The sequence below is a fragment of the Monodon monoceros genome, unplaced genomic scaffold (genome assembly GCF_005190385.1).
Source record: "Monodon monoceros isolate NGI ecotype Baffin Bay Population unplaced genomic scaffold, NGI_Narwhal_1 Super_Scaffold_12, whole genome shotgun sequence".
NCBI lineage: Eukaryota > Metazoa > Chordata > Mammalia > Artiodactyla > Monodontidae > Monodon > Monodon monoceros.
Window position 1 is genome coordinate 34,285,637 of NW_021703768.1, and position 13,570 is coordinate 34,299,206.

The 13,570-nt window shown below is 37.8% G+C and overlaps 1 protein-coding gene across 3 annotated transcripts in view; it reads left to right on the plus strand.

Annotated features, from left to right (window-relative positions):
• The window catches only part of C7 (complement C7), a 77,258-nt gene that overhangs the window by 40,361 nt on the left and 23,327 nt on the right, over positions 1-13,570 (plus strand). For all 3 annotated transcript variants that reach the window (XM_029216438.1, XM_029216437.1, XM_029216439.1), the window contains 4 exons: positions 4,123-4,293; positions 5,579-5,822; positions 8,102-8,212; positions 11,314-11,480. In XM_029216438.1, coding sequence (XP_029072271.1) covers positions 4,123-4,293; positions 5,579-5,822; positions 8,102-8,212; positions 11,314-11,480 — 693 coding nt within the window. The remainder of the gene's footprint in view (positions 1-4,122; positions 4,294-5,578; positions 5,823-8,101; positions 8,213-11,313; positions 11,481-13,570) is intronic.

Sequence of the window (13,570 nt, forward strand, 5' to 3'; positions counted from 1 at the left end):
TCATTATATTAAAAAATTTTTATTGGAGTATAGTTGATTTACAATGTTGTGTTAGTTTCTGATGTACAGCAGAGTGATTCATATATATATATATATATATATATATTCTTTTTCATAGTCTTTTCCATTACAGTTTATTACAAGATATTGAATATAGTTCCCTGTGCTATACAGTAGGACCTTGTTGTTTATCTATTTTATACATAGTAGTGTGTATCTGCTAATCCCAAACTCCTAATTTATCCCTCCCTCTCCTTCCCCTTTGGTAACCATAAGTTTGTTTTCTATGTCTGTGAGTCTGTTTCTGTTTTGTAAACGGGTTCATTTGTGTCCTTTTTTTAGATTCCGCATATAAGTGATATGTGATGTTTGTTTTTCTCTGATTTAGTTCACTTAGTATACTTCATTATATTTTTTAAAGCAAGATCCTATATGTATATCAAATGAATAACAAAAACATATTCTAAAGGCAATTTTAACTAATGCTTAGTTATCTGATCCTCTGCTTCCTCTGTTGGTATGTGTCTAGATATCTGAGACTTCTAAATCTACTTTGTTAACAGAAAATAACTTGAATGATAATAAAAGTAGCTCACATATATTAAGAACCTTTTATATACTAAGCATGTTTCAAGTGCTTTAAATAGAACTTTTTTTTATAATAACCTAAGTATGTAGGTACTGTCATCTACTATTTTTACAGATAAGGAAACTGAGACAAAGAATGCTGAGTAGGGGCTTCCCTGGTGGCACAGTGGTTGAGAGTCCGCCTGCTGATGCAGGGGACGTGGGTTCGTGCCCCGGTCCGAGAGGATCCCGCGTGCCGCGGAGCAGCTGGGCCCGTGAGCCATGGCCGCTGAGCCTGCGCGTCCGGAGCCTGTGCTCCGCAACAGGAGAGGCCACAACAGTGAGAGGCCCTCATACCGCAAAAAAAAAAAAAAAAAAAAAAAAGAATGCTGAGTAATTTACCTACAATCACAGAGGTAGTAGATGACAGCTATGGGGTCTGAACCCTAGAAGTGTGGCTCAGAGCCCTTGCAGCACACTGTACTTAGGTGGGGTTAGAATATGTATAAGCGTTGATAGGAATGAGCCAGTAGAGAAAGAAAAGTTGAAGCTGTAAGACAGGGAGTAATCAGTCAATTTAATTAGTCCTTTGAAGAGGTGAGAGGGTTAAGAAAAAAAAAATGTCATGAAGAACCTAGGGGTAAGACAGGAATAAAGACACAGACCTACTAGAGAATGGACTTGAGGATATGGGGAGGGGGAAGGGTAAGCTGTGACAAAGCGAGAGAAAGGCATGGACATATATACACTACCAAAGGTAATAAGGTAGATAGCTAGTGGGAAGCAGCTGCATAGCACAGGGAGATCAGCTCTGTGCTTTGTGATCGCCTGGAGGGGTGGGATAGGGAGGGTGGGAGGGAGGGAGACACAAGAGGGAAGAGATAGGGGAACATATGTATATATATAACTGATTCATTTTGTTGTAAAGCAGAAACTAACACATCATTGTAAAGCAATTATACTCCAATAAAGATGTTAAAAAAAAAAAAAAGAGGTGAGAGGGAATGCAATACAGAAAAAAGACAGAGAAATTAGCCTTAGACAGGGGGAGGAACACCTGCACAGGAAAGGAAGCGAAAGACATTCGTAAGTCTGTAAATTTGTTAGCCAGAAGTGTAAGAAGTCTGTGTCTGATAGTGGGAATGTTTGTAAAGAAAGAAGTTAAGTTTATCTTCTGAGAGTGAAGGAAATGATTGTAAGATTGGGGGATTGAGATGGGTGCAGAACTTTTGAAATAGATACTGTAGGGAATGGGAGAAAGAATTGGCTAGACATTTAGGGTTGCTGGAATGTATTGAGGATTCCACTGAGGTTGGAAATTATGAATGGACTTACAGTAACACCAATCGATAGTTGTGTGATTTTTCTATAGCAGTGCTAAGGTGCCTGGCTGCGAGCACTGAACAAAGGTTGTGTTTTTGCCTGGCAAATATGGTGGCAGAATATACCTAGGCAAGGTTCATTGGCAGGAGTTAGGTTCATTGGCAAGAGAATAATAAGTCATGAGCCATGAAGCGTAACTACAACATGAAGGAAGTGACAAAATGAAGGTGCTGATAGGGAAAGAGAAGGGAAAGTAAGTTGAAGGGCTGTCTCTATGAGGTTGAATAATAGATATGGCAATAATAGAATGAGTGTCAACAGAGTAAGAGATGTCAGAGTGTAGGATGTTTGAATTTGTGACTTCAGAGGAAGACTCGGTCTGGGGAAATTTCAGGATCTTAGCTGGAAGGAAGAGGGTATTAAAGAAAACTTAAGATCACACTACCTTGAGAAAGGATTCTTGTGGCTATGTGTAGAGTACATGGGAGTGAGGAGACGCTGAACTAAAGTTCTTAAGAGGCTTATCTGCATAAATCATGAATCAAGTATTTGAATTGTACACCTGAAAAAGAGAAAAAAATAGGCTCATTTTTTTTTTTTTTTTTTTGCATTGAAAGAAAGGTAGGTAACTTTTCTTTCTTGAGAGAAAAAACTAAATTCTGTGTCTGTCCAAAACCAAATAGGACTGAGACACTATCTAGTGACTCTAGAAATCTCTAGTACATTTTTATTTATTTATTTATTATTATTATTTTTGCGGTATGCGGGCCTCTCACTGAGGTGGCCTCTCCCGTTGCGGAGCACAGGCTCCGGACGCGCAGGCTCAACGGCCATGGCTCACGGGCCCAGCCGCTCCGCGGCATGTGGGATTCTCCCGGACCAGGGCACGAACCCGTGTCCTTTGCATCGGCAGGCGGACTCTCAACCACTGCGCCACCAGGGAAGCCCTCTAATACATTTTTAAATAGTGTCCTTTTTGTATTCAATAATAATAATGTCCTCTGTAGTTAAGAATAATAATATATTCTTCATTTTGACTTGAGCTGAATTTTTGCGTTTGACTTTTAAACAAACCAATTTCATAATATAATGAAAATAATGTTGGAATAAAAGGTATGGTTAAATCTATTTTTTCTTCTCTTCTGTCTTGCTTCTAGCATAAATGCCTAATTTTTAACATGGGTAGTGATGAAAGTATTTTTAATATTTTCTGGCATTTTGTTGAATTTCCTTCTAGTCTTTTTTTGACTGGGCATATACTTGCATATTTGTGGTTAATAGGATTTATAAATATCACATTTATACTTGCTTTTTCATTTAACATGAACAATTTGTCCTCACACTCATCCTTTACGATGGCTGCATAATATTCTATTTGCTTTTTAGCATTTTAAAAAAAATTTTTATTGGGGTATAGTTGATTTACAATGTTGTGTTAATTTCAGGTGTACAGCAAAGTGAATCTGTCATACATATATCCACTCTTTTTCAGATTTTAGCTTTATTTTTAAAATGTATCATATTCATCATTTAAATTTTCTCTGTTTATTTATACTTTGATCTCAAATACAGATGTGTATGGACATATAATAAAAACACAAATACTTGTGAAAGGAGAGTTACTGATCTGAATATTTATATAGAACAGACTGAGAGTCATATTTCATGTTGTTTTATTCTCATGGTGACTGACATTTTTAGCAAGATAGTTGCCTATGATTTAAAAACACTAAAGATTTTTTCATGAAGATTCAGATATATCTCTTTTCTTGAAAAATCAGATATCTGTCAGTGCTAGAACCTGTAGAAATGTATAGGACTGTTGGATGGATTTGAGTGTTGGGTACCTTTTAGACCCTTTTAGACAGGGTGTGTGCTCACTTCTTCATTACCCCGCCTTCCACTGGATGCTTCCAACATTTATATTACTTGCCAGTCCTCTGTGGGCATTTCATTTTGACACTTGATCTAGGACAAAATAAAGGATAAAGAAATAGTAGTCTTCATGAATGCTGGAGCTGTCCCTTGTCAACCACATGTGACTATCCTGTTGTCTGTTTTTAAATTTGTTTGGGATGACTTTTTCTTCTACTGTCTAGCATAGGAAACACAATTCCAATCTTAACATTTGTTCAAGTCGAACAAAATTAGAAATTTAAATCCACTACTGGATCACATAGAACATTTCAAAAACAAAGCCCCAGAGATCTAACTTTTTCATTTTCTTTATAGGTGAAAATAAATAATGATTTTAATTATGAATTTTACAATAGTACCTGGTCTTATGTAAAACATACATCAACAGAACATTCATCATCTAGTCAAGGACGCTTCCTCTTTTTTAGTTCTTCATCTTCTTCGTACAGCTACTCTTCAGATACTGAAAATATCCTTAAGGAAAAGGTTAGTATGAAATATATTAGTTAACTTTTCCATATTTTACTGGTTTAGGTATTTCTAACATTAACAGAAGTGCATTTACTAAAAGAATCAGCTTTCATTTTTTAATTAGGGCACAGTATCTTCTTCAAAGAGATAATCCAATATATTTCTTTAAAAGGTATGGTTTTTGTCTTGTTAATTCTCTTTGATAATACATTTAGTTACACTTTTTATTTTCTCATTGAAGTATTTGTTCTTATTTAAAAATCTAAAAAAAACTTATTACTTTCAAATCTTCTAGTTAAAACTAACCTAAATTTCTAATTCATGATTACTGATGCTACTATTTTAAGTATTATATACAATTTCAAAAATCCAATGAAATGTGCTTCCGAAACACTAATACTAGAGTTTTTTAAAGAAGGTGCGTGAAAATAAAAGATGTTAAAATACTTTATTACTTTGGAGATACCAACATTTTCATCTGAGGAGGTTAAAAGACTTAATTTTAGATACTCTGTTGTATTGAGATACTAAAACTTTCATCATGGGCAACCTGAACAGTTGAAATGAATTGTTCTAATTGATTCACACTTACTGCTGAAGAATTTTTCAGGCTGATCATCATTTATAATATACATAATTCATCTCATTCTTAAAGTCAGTAACTTGATTAATAGATCACATAAGCGAGGTATAAAGGAATATAATTTTGTTTTATGACTAAGAAGTTAATTGTGGAAATATGAGCTGTAAAAACATTTATTATACCCATATTATATTGTTCACATAAGTGAGGATTTGGTGTAAGGTAGCTCTGTCTTGGACGTCATGAAAAGATGCTTAGGAAGGGTTTAAAAGACCTCGTTATAAAGTAGCTTACCCTGTAAATACTCCAGTATGGGAGATAAATTATATGGTCACCTTACCTATAAGTCATTGTTACGATGTGGACTCTAGGGATATTATATCCCTGTTGTGAGATTGTTTAGCAGTTAACAATGTTGAATCTTTTTTCCTAGTTGAGGAGGGCATAACAACTTGGTCTTGGGGGTTTTAAAAGGTGTGTATAAAACCAGTTACCATGTCATCACTCAGATGTTATTTCTGTTTGGGATTCTGAAAATTCCTTAGATTGCTTCAAGTGGGTGGGCCCAGAAGAGACCTCATTATGCATCAAAAATAAAAATTCATTTAGTCTGCATTGATGGAGGTGGCTATTGATGGAGACATTGGACAAGGAACTACTTCCATTGCCTTTTAGTCTTCATCCTAAAACTCCTTTTACTCTTTCTTCTTCCTATAGAGTTATCAGTTGTTGGTTCTTCAGAACACTGTTGAAGTGGCTCAGTTTATCAATAACAATCCGGACTTTTTACAACTTGCTGAGTCATTCTGGAAGGAACTCTCCTACCTTCCCTCTCTGTATGACTACAGCGCCTATCGAAGACTGATCGACCAGTATGGGACACATTATCTTCAGTCTGGGTCCTTAGGAGGAGAATACAAAGTTATCTTTTATTTGGACTCAGAAAAAATCAAACAAAGCGGTAGAGTATTAAAAATATTGTTATATACAAGCATCGCAGGGATTTTAATTAGTAGTTAAACTTTAGAGCTTTGACATATGACAAATAGAGATTAAATTGCAAAAGAATCAAAACTTGCAAGAATCTGTTATACTCTACTCAGAATCTTCCAGGGTTTAAGAAAAAGCCTGCCTACTCTTTTGGATAGTACCCTGAAGTGAGAGTTAAGCCATTATCATTATTGCTCTCTCTAGAGGGTGTTGATTGGATTTTTAGAATACTTTTTAATCTTCCCCGTTTCTCAGATTAAGTAATATTCCTCGAGGAAAACTAATGAGGAGTTTACTGATATTGCAGAAATCAAAACGTTTCAATGAAGTCTTTTCTTATTCACCTCTGTTCTTTACCACTCACATTCCTTTAAAAAAAATCTGCTCTGGATATCGTGAGTTTGCTTACTACCTAAAAGTTGTAACAATAGCTTAAATTTATTGGATGCCTTCTTCTAGACAGGCAGGTTGCCTATGTTAGCAATAATCCTCACTGCTACCGAGTGAAATCCAAGGGCATACTGATTGTAAGCCGGTCTAACTGGCTCCAGCATCAGCTTAGCTTTTTCCTTACGCTATGTTGCTGCAGGAATTGCCTGCTTTTTGTTAGACTCAGGGCATGCTACTGAGTTCATACTTGGTTGACTTCACAGTGAGGGGATGTTCCTCACCAGCTGCTGCCATGTTGGAGAAGAGTGTGTGTCCTAGTATCCATTCCTCCTTTCCAGAGACCTTTTGGCTTATTTACGTTCCAAGTCCAACCTGCTCCTTTCCAACTTTGTCCTGAAGCTCGTGGCCACACTTGCTTCTCTATCCCAAATCATCTTGTTAGCATCTTACTCTTCAGTCAAGACTTTCTTACCACCTTGAAGGAGAGTAAGACTGCTTACCTGAGATTCAGAGGAGGTCTTGTAGCCTTCTTTTGTGAGTGAGCTACAATATTTTTCTGTGTTTCCATTGACTATTTTTTTTTTCTATTGGGCTTAATTTTTACCAATTAAGATTTAATTAGAATGTGAGCTTTTCCAACCTCAGCAGGTTGGAAATGAATGCACAAGCACAGGTTTTTGTAGCAACAACAGAGGTAATATTTCTTTGAGGAATTAATCCAGAAAGGGGCTTGATCTAAACTCAGTTTCATGACCATTTTTTTTTTTTTTTTTGCGGTACGCGGGCCTCTCACTGCTGTGGCCTCTCCCGCTGCGGAGCACAGGCTCCGGACGCGCAGGCTCAGAGGTCATGGCTCACGGGCCCAGCCGCTCCACGGCATGTGGGATCTTCCCAGAGTGGGGCACGAACCCATGTCCCCTGCATCGGCAGGCGGACTCTCAACCACTGCGCCACCAGGGAAGCCCTCATGACCATTTTTTTTTTCTTTAACGCTTAAAAAGAAACGAAGAGGATTTTTTTTTTAAGCTTTCTGAGTTGGTAAAAAAATTTTGAGTAAAAATTTTACTCTTGAGCAGTTTTTATTCTTAAAAGTTTTAAGTGAAATTAATCAAGGATTCTGGGATATGTTATATGCCCCCAATTGTTCTTTAAGAAATACTGAGTTTGTTATAATATAGTTAGTAAAATTATATAAAAATATATTTCTACCCTTTATTATTTTCTATCCTCTTTTAAAAAAATGCATTGGCAAAACTCCATTTGATAATGAGTAGAAATTGTAACCATCTAAGATTATATGTCATAGGAAGAAAATGTAGAAACCAGAGATGTTAAAGATGGAGAGACTGAGGCACTAGAACTAAGATTTTAGGAATTAATTGCTGTAGAACCAGAACCCAGCTTTTGGGGTCTCCAGTGGGTGGGCTGGAGGCCATTGCACATCTACTTTTACCTATTTGCCTTATGCCTGAGAAGCTGACTGCAGTTGGGTAAAAGGTATCACTCTGTGAGGTGCTCAGTTTTTGCTCCCTCCACTGTTTCACCCACCCCCACCCTCTGGTCAAAGTTAATAGAAGCCAAGAGCAGCTGATCCATTTGAATGTAATTTTCAGACATGTGATGCTTTACCCCTAAATATAATGCATGTATCTTATTTTGTTTATAACAAACATCAAATATCACTTTTTCTGCCCCTTGACCCTTCTAGAGCACTTGAAAATGTACGTATAGTATATTTTTGATTATATGGCCCCAGTGATAGGAAACAACCTCTTATGCCACTCTCACACCTGGCCAGCATCTCAAAGGAGATTTTCAACAAATGTGGAAACTAAGCACCTTTAAAATTCTTCCCCCCAGGTTTTAGTTCAGAGAAGAAGAAGAAATGTGCTTCCTCACATATCAAGTTTTTGTTTAAATCATCAGAGCACACATGCAAGGAGATGGAAGAGACCTTAAAATTGGCTACAGGTAAATGAGAAGGGGGTAATTTTCATTACAAACTTACCTCCATCCCTCTTTCTTGTGGTTAATTCCTGGTCTCCAAGGGCCTTTGAAATTCTAGCGGGTGTTCTATTTTGTGTTTTTGAAATACTTGGTTATTTTTACCTCTGATATATCTGTCATATGTCATGGCAGTGATCCATCATGCAGAGTGGAAATTTCACTGGGTATCTCTGTGTACTGTAACTATGTCCTCAGTGAACACCATCTTTGTTTCCTATGAGGAAGGTTGACAAACAAGCCTAGAAAAATGACAGCAAGAGGAGAAGCTTCAGTTTCACTCTGTGACATGGATGCTCAGTGCAGTTAAAAGTTTTTGGTGCATGGTGGTGGTGGTGACGGTGGTGGCAGAGTGCGGGAGGTGGTGTGTTAGTCTTGAGTGATTGAAGAAGGAACTGGAAGGGTAAGCTGATTTAGACTGTGTCTAGATGCCATGTTAGGGAGTTTGGGTTTCATCCTGATGGCAAGGGATGCCGTTAATACAGGGAGTGATTAAATGAAAGATGACAAATATAAAGTTGTAGCGAAAGAAGAGGGACTGAAAAGGAATAATCTGATAGGATAAGAACCAGAAAAGATGAGTAACATGGAAGGTAGAGGAGAAGAAATCGACAGCGAGAAATGCTACAGTGAAGTGACATAAGAGGAGGTCTGAAGACGTCATTGGATTTGGTGATTAAGACTTAACTGCCTTAAAATGAAGAGATTCTTAGTGTAGTAGGGATGGAAATGAGACTGTGGTGCATTGTGTGAAGCCATGGAGCAGCATTAGAGCTCAAGTTCTCTTGGGGTGATGGCAGAAAATGGGATGAAGGAGAAGACTGACCCAGGTGCTAAAGTCCTCATCGAGGAAGTGAGGATCCTTTAGTAGATGACTGCAAGAAGGAGGGAGACAGAGTGTTAAGCCAGGCTTAATTCCTCATTCACTTACTTTATTCATCAACTATTTACGGAACCTATAGTGCACGCAGAAATTGTTCTAGGCACTGGTGATACAGCAGTGAATATGCCAGGAAAAGTGCCTGTCTTCTTGGACCTGATATGACAAAGGAGGAGGACAAGTTTTTGAACAACATGGAAATACACTGATCTGGAAATAGAAATGAAAGTGGGAGCTTTGAGAAGTTGTTGACATCAGTTATCAGTTGGGCTGGTGATTGGAAGCTGCTTTCTGATTTTATTTTATTTTAATTTTGCTTTGTTTTATCTTATTTTATTTTATGTTTAACAAACATGTAGCACTTATGATGTGCCCAGCACAATTTTAAGTGATTTACAAAAATTAACCAATGTACTCCTACCTAAGAACTGGGTATTATTCATATTTCCATTTTACCGACAGGGACACTGAGGCACAGAAAGGTTGCCCAAGACCACAGTTGGGGTCAGGCACAAGATTCCAATGTCTGGCTTCACAATCTGGGCCCTTCACTGTTGCCCCAGGCTGATTGTCTAGGGAAAGAGGGCCAGCTGGAGCACAGAGCTCACTGAGGTGTAGAGAGAGAGGCTACAGGCTTAAAAATAAATATAAAAGCTGATTTCTTAGACTCTGTAGTTTGTAAACAAGCATGTCAGTTTAGGTGGTGATTCTCAAATTTTGCTATGCAAGAGGATTACCTGGGGCAGCCTGTTCAAATGCTGAGTACTTGACTTTTCTCTCAGCTACGTCCTTCTATGTCTTGGCTGGAGCTCAGAAATCTGCAGTCATTCTAGGTGATTCTGATTCCAGTAGTTCAGGGACTGAACTTGGCAATACACTGCATTAAAAGTGTGACTATTTGCATTTTAAAATGTAACTAACAAGGAAGATGAGGAAGCACTCAGGCAGTTCTTTAAAAATATGAGACTTTAATAACTTCTGATGATAAAAGTGTAATTTTTGAATTTGCAAAATTTTATGAAAGTGTTATGAAATTGCAAAATTTAATTAAAAAAGGAAATGAAAATCAACGTAAGTCTGATCAGCAAGTTAGGAACTTCCGGTCATGACCAGTGTGGAAATCAATTAGACACGGAGATGAAAATATTTCTGAAATTATAAGGCACAGAAATGAGAAAAAGGATTTGATTAGTATTCAAACTTTTTAGAACACTTTTTATGTGTTAATATATGCCTGTTAATAGTATTTTGGTTACTGTTAGTATTCCAGATGCAATGAACTTTTTCCTCCCAACATTTTCTTATGAAAATTTTCAAACATACAGAAAAGTTGAAAAAACATAGTAAAAAATGCCAACATACCCACCTCTTACATGCAATAATTATTATTTTGATGTTTTGATATATATATATATATCTACATATAGTATTTATAATGTTGACTGTTTAGCAATGCATAAATATATATTTAAAATATTTGTGATATTTGCTGAACCATTTGGAAGTTTCAGATGTCATGATGTTTCATCCTTAAATACACGCATGTATCTTCTAAGAAACAAGATAGTCACCTGTATAACAAATTTTCTTCTTACACTAAGAACATTAAGAATATGAATAATAATTTCTTAATAATCATCTACTGTTAGGTAATGGTTGTGTCTCTTTTCTTTTCTCTCTTAATAGATATTATTTTTTTGAGTAGTTTTAGATTCACAAAACAATTGAGCAAAAAGTACAGAGAATCCCTATATCCCTGCTGTCCCCGCGGGCACAGCCTCCTCCGTTATCAGCATCCAGGCCTTAGTGGTCCATTTGTTACGACTGATGAACCTACATTGACACATAATAATCACCCAAAGTCCATAGTTTACATGAAGGTTCACTCTTGTACATTCTGTGGGTTCGGAGAAATGCATAACAACATGTATCCATTATAGTATACAGAGCAATTTCACTGCCCTAAAAGTCCTCTAAAGATCCTAAAAATCCACTAAAAATATTAAAAATCCCTCCTACCCCACTTCCTGGCAATCACAGGTATTTTTACTCTCTCCATAGTTTTGCCTTTTCCAGAATGTCATACAGTTGAATGGGTTGTGTTACTTCATTGACTTTCAATTTCATATGCTCATTCTCATTTCATTTGTGCATCCAGACTTATTTCGTTTGATTTCTCCTTGAGTAGGAACTCAGGGCAATGTGTTACGAGGGGTCCCATTTGTCAGAGGGGGACGTCCTGGCCTTGTGTCTGGCCTTAGTTACCTGGAACTGGACAACCCTGCTGGAAACAAATGGAGATATTCTCGCTGGGCAGGATCTGTGACTGAACTTCCGCAAATCATAAAACAAAAGGTATGTGACACTCTGTTGAAAGCACCAAAAAGCAGTCATATTTATTTGCACTGGGAAAATGAGATTAAATTAAGGTGGTTAAACAGAGAAGGCTGTAATTAGCGTTTTCTGTATCCCAGTTATGTTTTGTATAGTAAAATGAATGCATACATAATAGGAAACAAGTTTCATTATCTTGTATGTCCATATTTCAGTTGTAAAGGTTAAATGTCTTGTAAATCCCAAGAGAAATTAATGCTAAAATTTGCATTTCAAGCTTTTGACCTAAATTTGATTATGTTTTCCTTGGTCCCTGATTCAGAGGAGTTATAGATTCTTGCAAGAGGAAGGCATTTAAGGGCTTGTCTAGTGTTACATTTGTCAGATCACCTTTCTTCCTGTGGCCATGGCTTGTAGGCTCCTGGTCATGCAAATTAGTTCTAAAAAGATAGAATCAATTTGGCTGGCAGAATTTTAGGATGTTTTATCGGCACAGTCAGTTCTTTTATAACACAACATATGTGTTCCTAAAAATCAGAGAGCTAGGCAAAATTGCACAATAAAGACCACAGGGCTTATGGGAAAAAATGTGTTAGGAACACAACACTCAAAAACTTTTGTGACACTCATTAAAAAAAAAAAAGAGGCTCCAATAAAAACAGTAGCAGTTTTATACATGTTAAATTTTTAAGGAATGCACGGACTACAATAAAGGTGGCACATTACCTAGAAGAGGATCTGAAGCTTGCTGGGTGATGGGAGGGTTACAGATTGTGAATTATTGTGAAGTGGTAGAAGGAGCGCTATCAGAAATGACAGACAGTCGTAACACCATTTGTGGTTGGTGTGGTTTATTATACAGGTGGTGAACTAGATGGGTGTTTGAGATGTGTGCTTATGTGTGAGTGTTTTGTGTATTCTTATGCAGCTTGGTTCAGTTGTGTGCAGTTTTCTGTGTTCACCCCATGTTTCTTATGGACAAAATTGTACAGAAGAAAACACAAAATTTGTGATATACTCATTTTATTTTTTAATATCTCAATCTCAATGGAACAAATTCACATTTTCAAAATACATGTTATAGCAGAAGTGATTCTATAATCTATTCCCTGCCACAGGAGTCAGGCAGTGTCCCAGGTCCAACCTGACGTGTTTTTTTTTTTGCGGTACACGGACCTCTCACTGTTGTGGCCTCTCCCGTTGTGGAGCACAAGCTCCGGACCCACAGGCTCAGCGGCCACAGCTCACGGGCCCAGCCGCTCCGCGGCATGTGGGATCTTCCCAGACCGGGACACGAACCCGCGTCCCCTGCATCGGCAGGCGAACTCTCAACCACTGCGCCACCAGGGAAGCCCCAACCTGACTTTTGAGATTAAGAAACTTGGACACATTTAGAAACTCAAAAGTTACGAGGGCTCCTCAGGTACCCTCCTGACACCATACTGAGCCCAGTTGCCTCCCAATAACAGCGACAGTGGGAGGGGCAGTTTTTCCTGGGAAGTCTTACCTGAAAGTGTCATTCATTAATATTCAAAATGATCTATTTTCATTGTCAGTATCTCATACAAATCTTTAAAAATCCTAAATTGTTGTTTAGGGTAAAAAACAGACATTCTTTTCCATTCTCAACTATGTGCTTTCCCACATAGGACTGTAACTGTCATAGCTATGTTAACTTATTAGTTGGACAGGAAAGGGACAGAGAAAGAAGAGACATGTTACAGGTAGATAACCATGCAATACTGTTCAGTTCAGAAGAGCTTGGGCAGAGATGGAGGGCAATGTGACCCTCTGAGCTAATCTCCGTACTCGCAGTGGTGCTCTAGCCAACTCACTCTGACTCTCTCAAGAGCCAATGGTGCAGATCTCTTCCCAGCTCCGTGCTCAGGGACATCATGGTGGTAGCCTGAAACTGGCCATGGTAAGAGTAGTTACACGGCAGAAATTGGCAAAGGCTACAAACGAGAGCCTTTTTGTTCCTGGGAGAGCAGATTGTTAGAGCTTAGCCAATCCATCTCCGGTCTTGAAGTTGCTCTTCATCAGAACTGTCCAACCCAGAGCGATAATGCCTACCTGTTTTAAATTTCTTCAGGGATAGAGAATCATAGTCT